At 32.1% G+C, this 20,488-nt stretch overlaps 1 protein-coding gene across 1 annotated transcript in view; it reads left to right on the top strand.

Annotated features, from left to right (window-relative positions):
- LOC108914016 overlaps nucleotides 1-20,488 on the top strand; it is a 35,726-nt gene that overhangs the window by 12,467 nt on the left and 2,771 nt on the right. Inside the window, exons 3-5 of the mRNA XM_018719707.1 lie at nucleotides 15,781-15,946; nucleotides 16,069-16,330; nucleotides 18,558-18,885. Coding sequence (XP_018575223.1) covers nucleotides 15,781-15,946; nucleotides 16,069-16,330; nucleotides 18,558-18,885 — 756 coding nt within the window. The remainder of the gene's footprint in view (nucleotides 1-15,780; nucleotides 15,947-16,068; nucleotides 16,331-18,557; nucleotides 18,886-20,488) is intronic.

Raw genomic sequence — 20,488 nt, 5'->3', positions numbered from 1 at the left:
CCCACCACGAACTCCATTGATGGATAACTGGGAAACCGCTCTAAGAATTTTTTTGAAAATGGGATGGTGTGACCATGAGGCCTACCAAGCTAAAATATTTTGAAGTTCATCATACTTCTGGTTATACCGCAAGTCGATACTAACTTTCTTATTTTGAATGGAACCCCCTGTATATTATTGCATTTTTGGAAAGAACATCTATTTTTAAGTTGAAAACATATAACACACTCCATACTTAGGATTGACCGTTTCCTAGATATTTTGATTTTTAAGCAAAAATTAACAAATTCATACTGTCAGCAAAATTTAGTTTTCTCGGAAACATAGGTTAATTTTTTGTGCAAATTGGACATTTTGTAGAGGAAGACCTAATTTATCAAATTTGACATGACCATTTTAATTTTTATACAGGGTTGTCAAATTTTTTTTATCGAATATGAAGTTCAGAAAATGTGGAAAACTCTAAATTAATAAATGTTCAAAATATCTTCCTTCAACTTCTAAACATTTTTCAAACCTTCGAAATAGTTCCTTGTGAGTCGCTGCTCTAATAGAATCCGGTGATAGATGCTCAAATGTTTGCCTTACTCTACGCATACAATTTTCCTTTATTGTTACTGGAGTACTATACTCACTATTTTTTAGTGTCTCAAATAAAATAGCATATATCACCGGATTCTATTAGAGCAGCGACCCACAAGGAACCAAATAAATTTGACACCGGTGACAGTTATCATGTTGATTGTTACTTACCTGTCACGGCCAACCTAAAATATGCGAAAGAAATGGAAACATCATATTAAGAAAATGGAAATGTTTATTCGTACATAAAATGAAAACCACTGGGTTTAGGTATAGGGAAACTTTAACAAAGTTATACTAAATTTTAGTGCAGAATTCGAATAAGTTAAAATAATTAGGGGTTTCCATATAAAAATTTCGAGCTTTTCACATTTTCTGAACTTCATCTTATATATAAAATTCTCGTGTCACAATGTTCGTTCCCGTACTCCTCCGAAACGGCTTGACCGATTCTCATGAAATTTTGTGAGCATATTGAGTAGGTCTGAGAATCGGCCAACATCTATTTTTCATACCCCTAAATGTTAAGGTTGGTCCACCCCAAAATTTTTTTTTTAATTTTTTGGACAAAATTTTTTATTTTTATTTTTTTATGATGTGGCTTTAAAAAATACATACAATCCTAAATTTTCACCCTTCTACCATCAACCCCTATTTTTTAATAGCGATATTAGTAATTCAATAATTTTCAACCCCGGTCGATAACTGATCAATTATCACTTGATCATTTTTTTATCCCCGCCAGGCGTCGACCGGTGTCACTTCTGACCCAGTAAACAGAACGGAGTAGGGATGAGATCTCTCTCACACAATAAGCCGTTTCTCACTCTCTACAGTTTTCGGCCATTATTATTATTGTTTGTGCATCAATCGTAATAGTGACGTTTACTATTAACATTAATAAAAAAAATATACACGATATACACTGAATAACACTAAATATAATATAGATGGTAGAAGTGAAATTTCTTTATGAAAAATCTACTAAAATAATCCTAGGAATAATTTATATGGCAAAACAACGTTTGCCGGGTCTTTCTAGTATTCTATAAAAAAATTTATCAGTCTGAATAAAAACTGTAAAGTTTTCATGTCAAATTCGATAAATTAGGTCTTCCTCTACAACATGTTCAATTTGCACACAAAAACGGGAAAACTAACTTTTGCTGACAGTCTGCATCTGTCAATTCTTGCTTAAAAATCAAAATATCTCGGAAACGGTCAATCGTAAGTATAAAGTGTGTTATATATTTTCAACTTAAAAGTAGATGCTCTTTCCAAAAATGTAATAATATACATTTAAAATAAGAATGTTAGTATTCACTTTCGGTATAACGGGAAATATTTGAAAATATTTGCTTGGTAGGCCCTACGGTCTGTATCACACCATCATAATTTCAAAAAAATCGTTCGAGCGGTTTCCCAGATTTCCATCGATGGAGTACGTGGTGGGACGCCCTGTATAAGCAACTTTTATAACTAATAAACTTATAAATTAAAGAATTGTTTTAAACCCCCCCCCCCCAACCAACTTTACATTCTGGTTACGCCACTGGCAACTTGTATAAATAGGAAACCGATATCTAAGAAACCGTTTGACAGCTCGTAGAAATCGATAAGGTACTTGTAAGATACATAAAGATACATAACTTATATAATAATTCTCCTTCAAATTGCTGTCGTTGAGTAACTTAACCCCCATTATGCCTAAAAGCGGCAACGCCGCGGTTCTCGGCGTAGCGTATTATTTGAAATTCGCATATGTGACATATGGATGTATATTTCAAGCTTAGGCATCTAAACAAACAGAATGATCGAACGCGAGCGAACGAACGCCGAGCTGAGCGCGCCAGCCAAGTGCAACGTTGCCAAATCTAAGGGCTCACTACTTTAGTCACCAGCGAATCTACAGAAACTCTCATTTGACTTTAATTACTGTAAAATAAAGGTCGAACACGGAAAAATCAGTTTTCGAAAATTGCGCATAATTATTGCAAAAAGCGATGGATGTTGATGAAATTTATGGAAAAGACGATTAATCCAATGATCAACATGTGTGCCAAAGGCCGATTAGATTGAAATTATTGCTCCAACTATTTGTTAATTAATTTCTTTCGATTTTTTGCAACTACATAATTATTCAATTACCTTATCGTAGGCATAGATTCTAATTTATAATTGAGGGTCACGCAAAAGCCAATCGGGAATTCTCTCTTTTTGCATTAAATAGAGCTTATTTTTACGGTAATTTTTAAAAAGAAATAAATCACCTACGCCTTTTTGTTCACAATATAATTTTTTTATAACGTTAATTGTTAATTAACTATTGAACGTATCGGAACGGGATTTTAGAGACAGTTAAAGAAAGGTTTAACCTTTTATTTTCAAAGAGTTTTACATTGATAGTTCATGTACTAAACGCGTTAACGTTAATGAATGGCATGTACACGAAAGAATGAGCGCCGGACACACGCACGCGCGTGAGCGCCGCGCCGCTATCGGTGCAGTGGCGAACTATATTTTTGCCTTCAATATTTCAAATTCGGTTGAGACTCTATCTCGAGAACCGCTAATTCACTTTTGAATCTCAAATGCATTAGTAATAATCCCATAAAAAAATTAATTAACCCAAAACTATTACAAATAAAAAAATTTACAGGATGGAAAAATGTTTAATAAAACAAAAAGAAATAGAAAGACCTTCGATATAATTATGAGTAGATTTCCAGGCCCTGTTAATTTAATCCAAATACTTCGTTTATACTATGTCATACAGTGACATATGTAAGTGTATATGAAAATATAAGTGTAATTTCAATATAGTCTTACTTAGATATTTCGAAGTTATTTAAAAAAAAACATTTTTTTATGTCAACGTTGACGCTCTGTAGCGCCTAAACGAAGCAAGGATACAAGCAAGTTTATTTCAATCACAGCAAACTGCGGTAGGGACACCTTGTGTATGGAAAAATTTAAAATAAATCATTTTTGATGCCCTATATCTCCAAAATTGAGAATTTTACTCGTAGATACATATATGAAATATGATATGATATATGATATATAAGGTATACGAAATTTTATAAAAGTAAAGAAGACAATTTGCATTTATATCCATATTACATCCAATTTTACTAATTTAACAGTTATTATTAACAAATTTAAGCAAAGGTCGTAAAGAATTATTGAACAAGTGTATTTGCCGTGTGAATAAAAACAGCAAAATTATTTAACATTTTATTGATTTAATTAATTTATTTATTATACTATAAGTTACTTAAATCGTTTACGAAAAACAAAAATTGTTAAAAAATAAAATTTTCCAGAAATCTTTACAGGTATCTTACTTAGCAGATGCGTAATGAAATTTTGAATAAAAAGTAGCTGAGATTTTGTTAAATTTGACTTCTTCCATCGAAATATTAATAAGTAGGTTGTGATAATCGAAAATATATTCAAATGATGACTTAATAGAGTTCTCTTAAAAGAAATTGGATAATAAATGACTTTCTAATAGGAGTGTTTCCATCTACTCACTATCATAAGAAGTCGTAAACTGCATAATTATGTTGAAAATTGTAGTGGTAGTGTATAAGAGGGTCAGGAGGTCTTCTAAAGAAAAATTAAGTTGCTAACAATGAGCAGGAGGTGACATATAACATCATCAACGGTAACTTGATGATAAACAAAGTGGTTTATTTAATTTTATGTACAGAGTGATTCTTTATAAGTTTACAAAATGCAAAGATGTTCAATTTTGGGTGAGATATAACAAAGTTTTTTACTCCTTAAAACTTAGGTCGATCTGTATCTAATGATTCTACTGACGAAAGAGACATATTACCTAACTGTTTGCCAGATATTGTGGGTGTAATTCAATGGTGGTCTGGGTATTAACCAGCAGCACGATAACATTTAATCAATAATCCCAAATAAATATACAATAATAAGTATATCAATAGGTATATGTATCACGTACTACTAGAAATTTGTAAAAAATTATTGTTTTTAAGAATATATTCATCTTTTACTGTCGAGACTGTACATTTAAGTATGGTAGCTATGGGAAAACCTTTCTTCAAGACATGTTTCAACTAATTAAAACCGAATATTCAGTCATAACTAGATAAAAAATTAATATATTTTCAAATTGTGAATGCAATTGCTATTTTACCGTTTATTGGCAATAATTTGTGTATTATCTTTGTAGAAAGAGTGAAATTTTTAAAAATATTGTAAGGCTTTTCTATTATAATAGTCGAAAGTGAGTGTTGTGCTTCAACTTCCAAAAAAAAATGAATATAATATTTTAAGAAATACATAGAGACACGAAAGGTTAAGTGTATAGAAAATTTGTTGGTAAAGTATATAAATGCCTTCAATGAGAATGTTATTGACCATTTCGCATCTCAAAGGGATTAGATGATCGATTTGTAATACAAATCATTTAAGGTATATTAACTGTTCAAAATTGGTCTCCTTATTTCTGGATCCACGAACCGCCACTACGACATAGAAATATTTATAAAATATTTAATGTAATAAATTGTACTGAAACAATGTTATAAACATTTTGTTTGTTTGAATCTAGAAAATTAATACAGGAAAACAAATTATAAATAATAATAAAAATTTTTAATTTTTTTTCATTTGACGAAATTTTTATTCTGCTTTGGAAATAAAGTAGGTATTAAGGTATATGCAATACGAGTGCAATTTATAGGTATATCTTACTGCATCAATACGACACTGGAAATTGATGTCTAATAACTATCTAACCTAAGACAATATTTATTTATTTATTTAATACTAGAAGAGGTACAACATAATTTTACACATCTTTTGATTACAGGATGCCCTTAAGACTGTGTTCTATGTATATACTGCAATTAAATAATATTAAATTGTTAACTAATTATTATATTAACAAAGTAACATTAATAAAATAATGAAAACATGTAAAACACGGTGTAAAAGCATTGCGACGTACAATGGGAATCGAACTCTAAAACAAATTAGTCCCTATTTATTTGGTATTTTGCCACCTGTGAACAAATTTAAAAATTAGGGAAATATACTCTTGTGCCAAAAGAATCAGTTAAGCGTTATTTTTATGAAAATAGTTTTGCCTAACAAAAAATCTCAAACTGAAAAAAGCAATCAAATACAAAATATAGTATTTTTTCAGTGTGAGATGAATTGGTTTATTTCACTAATTTTAAAATTTTTTCACAGGTTGCAAAATACCCAAAAAATTAAGAGAAAAGAAACGCCAACTATGCTTCAAATAACTTCAGGCAATGACAAATAAATTAATATAACAAACTAGTCTGATAGAAATAATCGTTGTAATGACCTAAGTCCTTAAATTACAAAGTTTCAGGTATTTGCAATGTTAATAAGAAAGTGTGATCAAATTGTTCGTGTACACTTTCGTTTTCAAGTTATAACATAAACTTCAAGTTTTTTAAACTTAAACCATAGTTAGCTATGAGCTCGAAAAAAATGTCTTTTTTATGCTTTCCAACGATATAATATTTGGTATGGTTATTTTGAAACATGGGAGAACTGTAGTCGTTTTTAACTTTTCAATTGCTCGTTGACGTAGATGGCTGTTAAAATTATACGCAGTAAACCATGTACAAAATTCTAAACTGTTTTCAGAGTCACCATTGTACAACGTCTGTGATACTGATAGTTTGTTTGGGTGAAATTTTTGTTTTCTTAGTACTTTCACGACAGTTCTCTGCGACGTACCTGCTTCTAATGCAATTTGCCGTGTTGAAATTGAGGGATTTTGTGTAACACCAGCTACAGTACATTTACTTCCGCAGCTTCATTTATGTTGTTTTCTCTGCTTTTGGGTCCCAAATTGTCATACTGTTTTCTGAATGTAGGTAGACTAGGCTGTCGACGATCGAAATATTGTTCGAAGTATTGCTGTGCAGCTCGAACACAGTGTTTATTACAATGAATATAACACTCAATATCACGCTTTTCCTCGTTTGAAAAATTCATTGTCATTGGCAATTGAAACGCCTTTTAAGATTTTAAGAAAGAAAAGTAACTGTCAAATAATGCTACAGTAATTAAAAGCCTTGTAAGTAAACATTTCGATTGTTTTCACAGCCAACTACGTCGGCGAGCAATTGAAAAGTTAAAAACGGCTGCAGTTCTCCCATTTTTTCAAGATAACCATACCAAATATTATATCGTTGGAAAGCATAAAAAATACATTTTGTCTAGCTAATAGCTAACTATGGTTTACATTTAAAAAACCTGAAGTTTATGCAGGCCCGGTCTCTCCCAAGGAAAACTGTCATATCTCACATTTGAATGAATTACTACAGTTTTCGTCGTCAAAATTTTTATTGAGAAACAACTTGCTACACTAATAAGGTACAGAAAAATTAAACATTTTCTATTTTTAGATAAAAAAATGATTGTTAATAATCAATAATGACAAAAGGAACATTTATTACGATTCAGAGTCATAGTCATCTTCCTGGTCAATATTACTTTCTTCCTGGTGGTCAGTCTTACTAGCAGGCCGAAGGGAGTTGTAAAATCCATGATACAGCGGTGGTATCAAATTAGCCTTACACAGACCCAAAAGACCGCTTAATTTTTTATCAATTGGCAACAAACCTTGAATTAATATTCTTCGCGGTTGCGTGTATTTTTTGTTTATAAGTCTAGTTCTTTATGATTTTCTCCAAAATTATACACAAAAAATACTTTAATGGGAGACTATGGATTGCAGTGGATTTCTCTGATTTTGCTGATTTTTACAGCCTCTCCAGTAATATCTTTTTCCAGTTTTGTTTCTTTACTATTGGTTTAAAAGTTATAAAATCTTCTTGAGACATTTCTTTTGCTTTGTACTGTGGGGCAGTAACTTTGGCCATTTTATTAGACTGATCCACTGATCAGGACTATCAGGAGTGTACATAGCAGAGTGACGTTTTTTTTAAATTTCAATCACAGCATGCATGCTGTCATTTTATTCTGCGTGTGGCCAATTTCAAGAAAATGGTGTGTTATTTCCAAATACAAAGTCATTGGTGCATAAGCAAACATCGCAAAAACAAAACGATCACTGTTTTGACCACCGCAATTGTCGGAATAAAGAATAACCTTTCGTATGCCATTTTCTTTAACACTTTGTAAAAAGATCCATAAACAACTTCCAATTTCATCCGGTTCTCTCTTCGATATTTGCTCATGCCATACATAGCAATAGCCTTGACTGCTCCCTAAATAATATATTGTACAGTTGTATGTTGCGATTTTACTTTTATAATAAAAATCGCTGACTTTTGACTTGGGCGTTACTAACACCTTCTGCAAATTAAAGCATGCTGTTATTAGAGATTTATCATTTTTCGAAAATTTTTATCAATGTCTCAGATTTCGAACCGCAATTTTGTTTAAATTATGATTATTACAATCATCTTCCATTTTTTCTGTTCTCTTCTCGGGATCTGTATTCTTATAGGCACTACACACGGAACACTGATCTTTTTTGGCTTAAAGAAAGCTATATTAAATTTCGAATTAAAAGTATCCCTGTATTGTCTGAGTGTAGCTACTGCATCCCATTTTTGTTGTTTTGCATATTCTAAATACATTCTGTGCATTCGTGAAATACTCAAAACTTCTTCCAAGTACATTCGTTTTGAGTTTTTTCTTGTATAATGAGAAGGCATAAGTGGAAAAAGTTTTATTTGTTCCATAATGTTTTTTATTAGAGCATCCGGGTTCTTATGCGGTCTAGAGTTGTGTTTTCTTCTTCTGTCCCGTTCTACAGTACCATCTTCACCAATTTTTTGCAAAGCGGTGCTTACAACTGTTTCAGAAATTGTAAGCGTATTTAAGAACATCGTTTTGCAAATTTATTTCTCATTATTGTCATTGACAATCTTATAATTGCGAGAGAAATTCCTTCTGGAATATTTATTATGTACAGTAACCTGCTTTTTTTCTCGTTGTGTCACGCACCTTACAAGAAAATCCCACTGCCGAGTTTGATCTCCAGTGTTCCAAAATTCGTCAAAACTGACTTTTCTAGCTTCTTCATTTATTATTTTATTGCATTTATACCTGCAAGTTTCTTTACAAGGTGATTACCTTTGCAAAAATAAGTTTGGCTTTACGATTTTTATGTAATAAAAATTTCATTCAAATTTTAATTTATAAATTGATTATGTCTCACTCACGCAGCGTGCAACGCGCAAACGCGGCAGACATGACAGAAGCTATTTACATGTTGTCATCTGGATCGAGCTTGCAAGGCAAACTCTTCTATCTATTTGCAGCTCAAATTAAAGCAAAGTTATTTCAAGCACCATCTTTAAAATATTAAAAATATACTTTAAATATTCTTACCCATGCAGTACTTCTTCCGTTTTTAAATATTTATTTTTAACAGAAAACAACTCATTGGGATAGGTGACTTTGAATTGTCATTTCTCCGGCTCCAGTGCAATCTACGAATATCTAATTGCAGTTCAAATTAAAGCTCATTTCAAGCGCTATGCCGCTATCTGTAGGAATATACTTACCACTGCAATACTCATGCCGTTTTCACAGATTTTATTTACGCTATAGCTCTATAGGCTACGTTCAAACTATTATTGGTTTTAAAATTAATAAATAAAAATAATAATAAAAATAAATAAAATTATATGAATATAGGTAATAAACTTAAACCTATCGACCCAGGATACAAGATACTGGAAATCAATAATAGTTTGGACATAGTCCGAGGGCTTTAAAAAATTTTAAAGCTCTCGGTTATTATTTCTATTCTCATTTTTTCTTCCGAGCACATAACTTACCTATACGGCTATATGGTAAAAGGAGTTATTAGTTTAAAGGGCTTGCGGTTTGGAATATATATTTATTTCTCTCTTTCTATCTTGTTGTATTTTTTTGACCTGGGAAAATCACATTTCTATAAAAGATTCAATTTTCATTTTTACATTCTTATTTTTTCTTTCAATTTACGGTGGCTATATCACAAGAATTTATAGAAAATGTTCTTATACTTTTGGCGCCTCGCTAGTCGTTTGGGGGCCTATCTCCCAAAATAAGTCGGGTTTTGCCGACTGCCCGACCTGGCCAGACCGGGCCTGAGTTTATGTTATAACTTGAAAACGAAAGTACACACGAACAATTTGACCACACTGTCTCATTAACACTGCAAAAACCTGAAATTTTGTAATTTAAAATTTTTTTGTAAAATAAATAGCAACGGAATGACACGCATCTGAAGGAATTGACCGAAATCGGATTTTTCCAAATATTTAGTCAGCCATGACGTTTTTTCAAAAAATGAAAGTAACATTTAATAAGGATCATAAAACTGCACATCTTTCCTCATTTAAGCTTTTTAGTATCTCTGCTACTTTCCCAGATCCCTACACCAAACTGACCCTGTATAAAACTGTATGAACTTGTATCACCTTACTTTTTCACATCATATCCTCTACAAAGCTATACTTATGTTCTATGGCATTCTTAATAGTCCATGCAACGAGATCCCAATAAGAGGGTAATACCACCACGTCCTCGAAATCCCTATGAAACCTTGACTAGTCCTTTTTTTTTAATGTTTAAAATGTATATTTTCCTGTTGCGTGTTGGGGTAGATTTTACCCGTGGGGTAGGTCCTGGGCATATAATTTATTATTATTCATAAAAAAAATCTGATCCGACGAGCCCTCGCAGACCCAAGACCGAGTACCAGGAATGGTTCTTCACGGGTCTGGTAGTAGAGGTTCAGTCTACGAATTCATCACCACCGTTTTTCTTACCCTCGACTAGACAGGGTAATGTTTTTCAAAAGATTAGGCGGTCGTTGTCCTGTCGCATCGCGGACCATGCTAGTCTCGACCGCGCGCGGTGAAGGTCCTTCCCATGTTTTATAATGTATACATTCGCACTAAACATTCCCGAGCTCGTCTCGCTCGCATCGCGTTCTCAACCGATCTTTTCTAAAGAATATCGGGAGACCATAGGAGAGCCAATAAAAATACCTCTTCCATAGAACTCATTTTCTTAAATATTAAAACAATAAAGCAACTATTTAAGGAGAGAGCGAGGAGGATTATGTGCGATTTCCAAATGCGACTGATTTTGTAAAAGACCGCGATCAGCTCAACCCAGACCGCGACGGCCTAATCCGTGCTTCTCTAGTAAGACCGTACGTAGGGTATTTAGACTTGCGGGACGCCCTTGTGGTTCCCAAATAAATAATAATTGAAATAGTAGTACAATTTTTACTTCGAATGTATTTTATATAGCGACACCTATTTTTCAAATTATTGAAACCGGATTACGCCATGCAATAAATCGATTTTAATTTATTTACTCGAAAACGGTGCCTCATAAGAAAAACAGTCGAGATACCTTTTCTCTTCCAAATTGAACAAGGAATTCAAAAATAATTCTTATTTTAAGAAAAATCTGTGGCGTAGCATTTTTTTTATTAAAAATATCCAGAGACGTGCCTGTGCGCAAGCCACTGGTGAAACTGTAAACGATATTTTTATCGTAACACGTATATTGTTGTTAACTGTCAAAGCCTGTAAAATTTCATTAAAATATTCTGAGCGGTTTCCGCAATATTTTTGAATTTGCATTTTTTTATTAAAACTTTAACGCCCTGTAGATCGGAAACTAAGCGTTTTCGGAACATGGTATATCAAGGAAATATATCACAAATCACTTGTACTATAACCTCCTCCAAGGAATGCATCGACTTACCAAACACCCTGTAGAATCTAGTGGCAGTTTTTAATAATAACTTTAATGGTTTCCGAGTTATACATTGTTTTTTTTTTATTGAAACGATAGTTGGCCATGACCTAGTTAAAAATAGGTCGTATGCACTTTCCAAAAATATATAATATATCATACCTACTTATCTCAAAAAGTAAAAAGGTAGGTACAGCTAGTCATGATTTAAAACAAACTAAACAGAACCTAGTGTCACTGTTATGCTGTGCTGACAAAGGAGAAAAACAAATTCATATAATCAGTAGGGTAAACAGAAACATTTTACTTTCTGTTAATTAGCCTATGGTCAACCATTGTTTCCTTTTCCTATAAAAACGTAACGTTGTTATATATTTTTAGCGTTAGAGATATTAGCAAAATTAAATGAGCAAAAAAAGTCTATAAGATAAATTTTCAATATTTCAGAAAAAATAGTATAACCCTAGGGGATTACTGAAAGTACCAAAATTATAATGTTTTGTTTATAATTCCGAAAATATTTTAATATTTCTCTCAAAAAGTGGTCAAGGTTCAAGAGAACCGTATCTTTCTGCTTGCAATAATATCCCAGATAATAAATTTGCCATAGTTTTGACATCACTTTGTTCTCCAGATTCAAAGAAAAAGTATTCTAATAATCTCTCATTAATAAATATAACATCTGATATAATAGAACTTTTTACTAGTGACGTCACATACGCCAAATAATAGGCAATGCCATAGTGCACATTGTCATGAAGAATTTCTCAGTATTTTTACTAGATGGATTTTCGACCTTATGTACTGTGAACAAAAGTTCCAAAAAATGTGTTCTTTGACAATATTAGAAATATTTAAGAAGTTTCAAATCCCAAGTGACAAATTAGAAGACTTACAGAATTTATATGCCTATTTAAATTTATAGAACAATATTGAGTTTTATAGTAATTAATAAATTAAAATTATATCAGTGTTACTGGGCATGCGCTTTAAAGATAATTTCATGTGAAGTGAGCAAAGTAGTCTCGCAACAGGATATCATACAAGAAAAGTTTGGTTATGGTTACGTCTACGTCAACTTTGTGATTTTTTGCTCCTAACGTTTGTAACAATTTTTGATATATTATCATACCTAAAAGATCAGTTAGTGTGAGTGCAATTTTTGTATACCTACTTTGAAGAGAAGAAGCTGATCGAAAAAGGAGAAAATTTTGTTTCTTTTGGTTATGTACAAAAAATGCTTTATGCTTTATATATATATATATATATAATCTGAAGGAATTGACCGAAATCGGATTTCTCCAAATATCTAGTCAGCCATGACGTTTTTTCAAAAAATGAAAGTAACATTTAATAAGGATCATAAAACTGCACATCTTTCCTCATTTAAGCTTTTTAGTATCTCTGCTACTTTCCCAGATCCCTACACCAAACTGACCCTGTATAAAACTGTATGAACTTGTATCACCTTACTTTTTCACATCATATCCTCTACAAAGCTATACTTATGTTCTATGGCATTCTTAATAGTCCATGCAACGAGATCCCAATAAGAGGGTAATACCACCACGTCCTCGAAATCCCTATGAAACCTTGACTAGTCCTTTTTTTTTAATGTTTAAAATGTATATTTTCCTGTTGCGTGTTGGGGTAGATTTTACCCGTGGGGTAGGTCCTGGGCATATAATTTATTATTATTCATAAAAAAAATCTGATCCGACGAGCCCTCGCAGACCCAAGACCGAGTACCAGGAATGGTTCTTCACGGGTCTGGTAGTAGAGGTTCAGTCTACGAATTCATCACCACCGTTTTTCTTACCCTCGACTAGACAGGGTAATGTTTTTCAAAAGATTAGGCGGTCGTTGTCCTGTCGCATCGCGGACCATGCTAGTCTCGACCGCGCGCGGTGAAGGTCCTTCCCATGTTTTATAATGTATACATTCGCACTAAACATTCCCGAGCTCGTCTCGCTCGCATCGCGTTCTCAACCGATCTTTTCTAAAGAATATCGGGAGACCATAGGAGAGCCAATAAAAATACCTCTTCCATAGAACTCATTTTCTTAAATATTAAAACAATAAAGCAACTATTTAAGGAGAGAGCGAGGAGGATTATGTGCGATTTCCAAATGCGACTGATTTTGTAAAAGACCGCGATCAGCTCAACCCAGACCGCGACGGCCTAATCCGTGCTTCTCTAGTAAGACCGTACGTAGGGTATTTAGACTTGCGGGACGCCCTTGTGGTTCCCAAATAAATAATAATTGAAATAGTAGTACAATTTTTACTTCGAATGTATTTTATATAGCGACACCTATTTTTCAAATTATTGAAACCGGATTACGCCATGCAATAAATCGATTTTAATTTATTTACTCGAAAACGGTGCCTCATAAGAAAAACAGTCGAGATACCTTTTCTCTTCCAAATTGAACAAGGAATTCAAAAATAATTCTTATTTTAAGAAAAATCTGTGGCGTAGCATTTTTTTTATTAAAAATATCCAGAGACGTGCCTGTGCGCAAGCCACTGGTGAAACTGTAAACGATATTTTTATCGTAACACGTATATTGTTGTTAACTGTCAAAGCCTGTAAAATTTCATTAAAATATTCTGAGCGGTTTCCGCAATATTTTTGAATTTGCATTTTTTTATTAAAATTTTAACGCCCTGTAGATCGGAAACTAAGCGTTTTCGGAACATGGTATATCAAGGAAATATATCACAAATCACTTGTACTATAACCTCCTCCAAGGAATGCATCGACTTACCAAACACCCTGTAGAATCTAGTGGCAGTTTTTAATAATAACTTTAATGGTTTCCGAGTTATACATTGTTTTTTTTTTATTGAAACGATAGTTGGCCATGACCTAGTTAAAAATAGGTCGTATGCACTTTCCAAAAATATATAATATATCATACCTACTTATCTCAAAAAGTAAAAAGGTAGGTACAGCTAGTCATGATTTAAAACAAACTAAACAGAACCTAGTGTCACTGTTATGCTGTGCTGACAAAGGAGAAAAACAAATTCATATAATCNCATTCCCATTTGAAAAAATTTAGGGGATAGCACCCCCACTTAGGGGGTTGAAGATTTTGGTATGCTTTTTGAGCCAAAAGTTGTCCCCCTCAGAAACAAATTTGACCTGTTTTTGGATTTTGCCGAAAAGTTCTTTACTACCCTGTAATGCCTTGCGGTACGTTTTATATGGGCTACCCTGTATATACAGTCGCAGTATAGTGCTAGTTTACATAATAAACTAAAGTTTAACTTATGAAAAAATAAAAGATTTAATGAGGAAGTTGATATGCTGCAGGTTTATTATGAATGTAGAATAACCATTGTTGCTGCTTTACAATTATATAGACAACGTTATCCTAATAGAATTTCCCCTAACGGAATAAAGTTTAGTAAACTTGACGCATATCTAAGACTTTATGGAATGCTAAATAAGAAAAGAGTATGCTTGCAATGAAAATGAAGAATTGATTTACTATTAATTGTGCAAGAAAATCCGAATACTTCCATACGGGAATTAACCAGGAATCATAATTTAGCCGAGTACGTTGTGTATAAAATTCTACGAAAACATTGTTTCCTTCCAGGGTAAATTTGTTTCATTATTTTCATGAAAATGACTTGAACCAAGAATACAGTTTTATCGTTGGTACTTAAATAATGCAAATAATAATCCCAACTTTCCAAAAATGATTTTATGGACAGATGAAAGTAATTTTTCTAACGGCATGTTTAACCGCAATACATCATACCATTGGGCATTGGAGTCATGAAAATCCTAGAATTATAAGAGAAAGAAATTATTTTCATAATCGATTTCATAAGTTCAAAAATATTGGGGACATCTATAAACCTGTGGGGAATATTCATGTAAACATATCATGCTTTTAGTTTTTTTTAAGTTATGGACAAATATCCAAATGCACTTGTACCTATCCTAAAGGACTAGATACATGCTACCGCATGACAGCATTGGCAGCTCTTGCCATCTTTGCTCACACCAATTTGTCTACTAAAGGGATGGCTTGCAAATGGAACAAACCAAAGAGTAGTACAGAAAATACATTAATGATGACAGCGATGACATATCAACACGATCTCACCTGCGTATGAGGCTATTCTTTCGCAGCATGCGCATTAGGGCTAATGTTAATTTTTTACTGTATTTAAATTTAGGAATATTCATTTATATCGTTTTTTGTAAGTTTTAAGCCCATTAGTGTACCTATTTTACAAAACACGCGTTGGTTGTACTTCTAAATCCTTCTGAAAATAAATTAATTTGAAATTGTCCATTTTTATAGTATGTAAATATTGTAAATAGTACACAAGGGTCAGATTTGGTCTGTACAATTTCAACTATGACAATTTGTTGCGGGTCGTACTTAAAGAATCTATTAATGCCGAAATTAGTTCTAGAAACAGCGTCAACAGAAATGATCTTGACTTGGTACATAATGAAATAGGGGTGTGGAATCAAAACCAAGGCACAAGACCCATTAAACAGGCAGAGAGCAGACGACCATTGACCCCAACGGAAATAAAGAATATGGTATTAATGGCTGAGAGAGAGGCAGAGGTGGGCTATTTATATAATTGCTTTTTTTACAAAATATTTCTATTTTAAAGAAATAAATTTCTGTTAAAGTAATATATAGGTTAAATTATTCACTGAAGATACGTTTACTGTTCTTATTTCAGATAAAACAACATCTACAAATGCAAAAACAAAAAATCCATGAGGAGAACATCCGCCTTCAGGAGCAACTAAGTAACGCATTGAAGATTCAACAGAAATTAAAACAGCAAGCTGCAATGATGTTTAATTCTAAAATATCACAGAATGCCATTCTTCCAACGATCAATAATAGTACAGCACAATTCAGTCAATTTTTGCAAAGCCCTCCGGACACGTTTGCAACTTCCATTTCCACTGGAACGATTCTTCCTCGCTTAGATGCAGGTTAGAGTTTGGCAATATTCATAAGTAACATTTATATTGGTACATTCCTAAAAACGAGTTTCTATAAATTACAGTGTGATTCATAACGTGTGTAAAAATAACAGAGTGACGCGTAACGTGTATTTTATTTTCTTATTTGTCTTCTTTTTTCAATGTAAAATTTTTAAAACTACCTTTATAACTTTTTACCTAAAGGTTTATATTGATTGACTTTTTACATTTTTTCACAGGTGGCAAAATACCCAATAAATAAAGAAATAACAGGTGTAAAATATTAAGCTTATAGTAAATAATATACATTCAGTAATGATAACATACAGTGTGTCCTACTTAAGCATTAGCCACCCATGTAAAATTGTTATTTGTTGACCGATTTGTTTAATTTTTTTATTTGTTTGATAGATCTCAGAAAAAGGAGTAGAATGTATAACTTCGGTATTTTCGTGGTCCAGGTCATGGCCAACTGAGACGCGTTTTATAGGAAGGACAAACGAGAAGTAATATTAGCAATTTTTTTAAACAAAGACTGTACGGGATTCTTATTCAGGACTATCTAAAACCCGACTATACCAATTTTTGTTGTGATAGAATGCAGGGTGTTGCAGTAAATTAAACCTTAATTTTTTAAACCAACTGAAGATTTATTTACGAAGCACATGCATTATTTGAATATATCAGTATTATTCAAATTATTAATAAAGGAAACTTATTATTATTATTATGATTTAATACTTTTCAATACGTCGACGACTATTAATTGTTACTTTTCGTAACTGTTACCTAGTTATGTTACGGCAAGTGTCTGTAATACGTTCACAAAGTTCTCGCGTTGGGGGCCTCGTAACATAAACTTTATTTTTAACAGCTCCCCACAAAAAAAATCTAGAACATTAGAAAAACCTGCACGGTAAGGTCTATATGGATACCTAACACTATATTCCCAACATACACTTCTAGTGTTACCATCACACTACCCATAAACGTAAATAACGTCAGCAAGTTCTTCGTTACTAGACTGCATTTTACAAGAAACACTAACATAAAGTCATTCAACGTTATACAAAAATAATTACTTGATGACCAGTTATCAAATAATCAAACTTTTACTTTCATAGCTGCCTTGTTTTACATTTTTTAAAATATCTCCTAAACAAAACCCGATCTGAAAAAAAGTTATTCCTTTGTTCATGTGTAAAATTTGATTTTACATATTACTAACATTTCATGTTAGCTGTCTAGTTACGAACTACCCGGTATAAGAATTTTATAAAAATTCTTAATGTTAATTTGAATAAGCTTAAAGTTAACAAAAACGTATAATTTTAAAAATAACAAAACATAGTCGAAAAAGTTAAACTCATGAATGGTGGAGAATTGAAATCATATGAAAAGAGTTACTTATTACGATAATAATTATAAATTCAGGAATTGGTAACTTTTTCATTTTCGACATTAGGAAATGTTTCCTAGAAAGACGTATAGTCCTTTGGTGACTTCAAAAATTCATTTTTAGAAAAAACAATTGAACATTACCTATGCGGCTTTTAAATGTAAATTTTTTTTAAGGGCAACACCCTGTTTTGTGGTTTCAAAAATATAAATATGTCATATTTGGCTTGAGTACCTAGGTGAATTAAAGCATACGACATATTTATATTATTGAAATTATAAAAACCTACAGATTATAAAAAATATTGTATGTTTCATTTAAAGAACATCTTACAATTTTATATGCTATGTTAATAGTTTTTTTTCCAAAAATGGATTTTTAAAACCTTCAGAGGAAGTGATTATTTTCGGTATAGGTCAATTATTTAAATAAAATATCGAATAACAAATAACTATTGATTCTAAATACAGCACATAATATGATCATTTTTCAATTTATGCTGAAAAATTGCAAGCATCTACAGGGTCATCCATTTAAAAAAACAGAGATGATCAGTTTTATATTTGTAGTATCATACCACACAATGAGTAAATTGATCCAGTTATGTGAACATATTATATTATGTTTTTAGATATATTAATTAAATAATATTGAAAAGAAAAGAAAATGAAAATACTTATTTAAAAAATAAATAGTTACCCCTAAAGATAAAGGGGTTGTTTTTATAAGCAGTAGATTTAATTAAAAAAAGATGCTAAAGAATGTGATAAATACAGATACAATTATTACAATACAGATATATATCATATATCAATTAACATATGTTTTTATTTCTAGCTTCCTCCCAAAAAGGTTTGCAATTATCGGCGCAAAACCATCTACAGCAGCAACAAAAGCCCCTACAAAATAAGAAGCATGAGCCTTACTACGATAACTCCAAACTTTATGGAAACGATTCCCCTTTTCTGAAAGGAGTTGACATTTCTAAAGCTGCAACAATTACGTATGACCCATTCTACAGTCCAATTTTAGAGAAAATAGATAAAATATTAGAAGTGTTTGGTTTCAATGAAGAATCCTGCAAGGAAAGGCTGATATGTAGTATGTACAAAAACCCTCCAAAATATAGTCCCCACAGTAACCTTCTTTCAACAGAGCTAAGTAGGTAAGTGTTATCTAAAGTACCTGTACTTAATTCCTATGTAAAGTATATATTGGCTTAACGTACTCCCTTTATAATTTTGACGTGGATACGTACATAGTCTGTATGATTATAAAGGCCTCGAGCTATAACTCAGTTACCCATTTTTGGACACCCTGTACAGTATATATATTTTTAAATTGGATGTTATTTTCTTTATACTGGGGTACTTTTTTTTCGTGACACTAAGGTGACTGGTGACGTCATCGATATTCTTTTTAAATGAGATTGTATAATTTTTTTTGCGCGTTTTGATTGATTTATTTTTTTTCTTTCCAACCATATAAAATTTGTATGCCTTTGTATAAAGAAATTCTTGAGAAAAAAATGAGAAAACTTTCAGACTTTGACTTTATTTTACGGTGCTCGCTTTCTAAATCATATCAAATAGAAGACATATCGATTTGTTTATAATTGTTGTCACCTTTCAAGTTTATAACGAAATGAAAGATTTTAATGAGGAAGTAGATATGCTGCAGGTTTATTATGAATGTAGAAAAAACATTGTTGCTGCTTTACTATTATATCGACAAGGTTATCCTAACGGAATAAAGTTTAGTAAACTTGATGCATATCTAAGACAGTATGGAATGCTAAATAAAAAAAGAGTATGGTTCCAATGAAATCATATTCATTGAAATCATATATCATAATAGTAAATCACTATTATCTAATTGTGCAAGAAAATCCGAATACTTCCATACGGGAATTAACCAGGAATCATAATTTAACCGAGTACGTTGTGTATAAAATTCTACAAAAACACTGTTTCCTTCCAAGATGAATTTGGTTCATCATCTTCATGACAATGACTTTGAACCAACCACTACAGTTTTGTCGTTGGTACTTAAATAATGTAAATAATAATCCCAACTTTCCAAAAATAATTTTATGGACAGATGAAAGTAACTTTTCTAACGGCATGTTTAATTGCAATACATCGTACCATTGCGCATTGGAGCCATGATAATCCTAGCATTATAGGAGAGACATTTTCAATATCGATTTCATAGGTTCAAAAATGTTGGGGATATACTACTTTGATGGTTCTTTAACGGTATAACAAGAGATCAGTTACAAGAGTATTTGGAAGCATTAACAATTAATGAGTCCATATTATTTTCCAACAAGACAGTGCACCTCCTCATAATGCCCAAAAACATAAATTATTTGAATGCTACATTTGAAGACCTCTGGATTGGTATATGAGGACCCATATATTGGCCGCCATGATCCTCAGATATTAATCCATTGGATTTCTTTCTGTGGGGTTTCGTAAAAAGTTTATCTATCACCACTAAATAACATTGATCAGTTGAAAGACAGAATTAGTGCCGCAATAAATAATATTCCATATAACCTTAAATTAAATGCAGTTAATTTGAAGATGCGAATTATGTATCGAAATGGACAACAGTTTAAAGAGTAGGTACTATTAAATTTCACCATTCATTCCATTTTTTTTGCGTTTAATATTGTATTGTACTTTTTTTTAATTAATATTATTAAGTTATTGTCACATACATATTTTCCTATATCTTAACTTTCTTAGATTTAATTCAAGTTT

This window comes from Anoplophora glabripennis, unplaced genomic scaffold (genome assembly GCF_000390285.2).
Source record: "Anoplophora glabripennis isolate ALB-LARVAE unplaced genomic scaffold, Agla_2.0 scaffold999, whole genome shotgun sequence".
Taxonomy (NCBI): Eukaryota; Metazoa; Arthropoda; class Insecta; order Coleoptera; family Cerambycidae; genus Anoplophora; species Anoplophora glabripennis.
The sequence above is the reverse complement of the archived record's forward strand: the minus strand, read 5'-3'. Positions and strand labels throughout refer to the sequence as shown.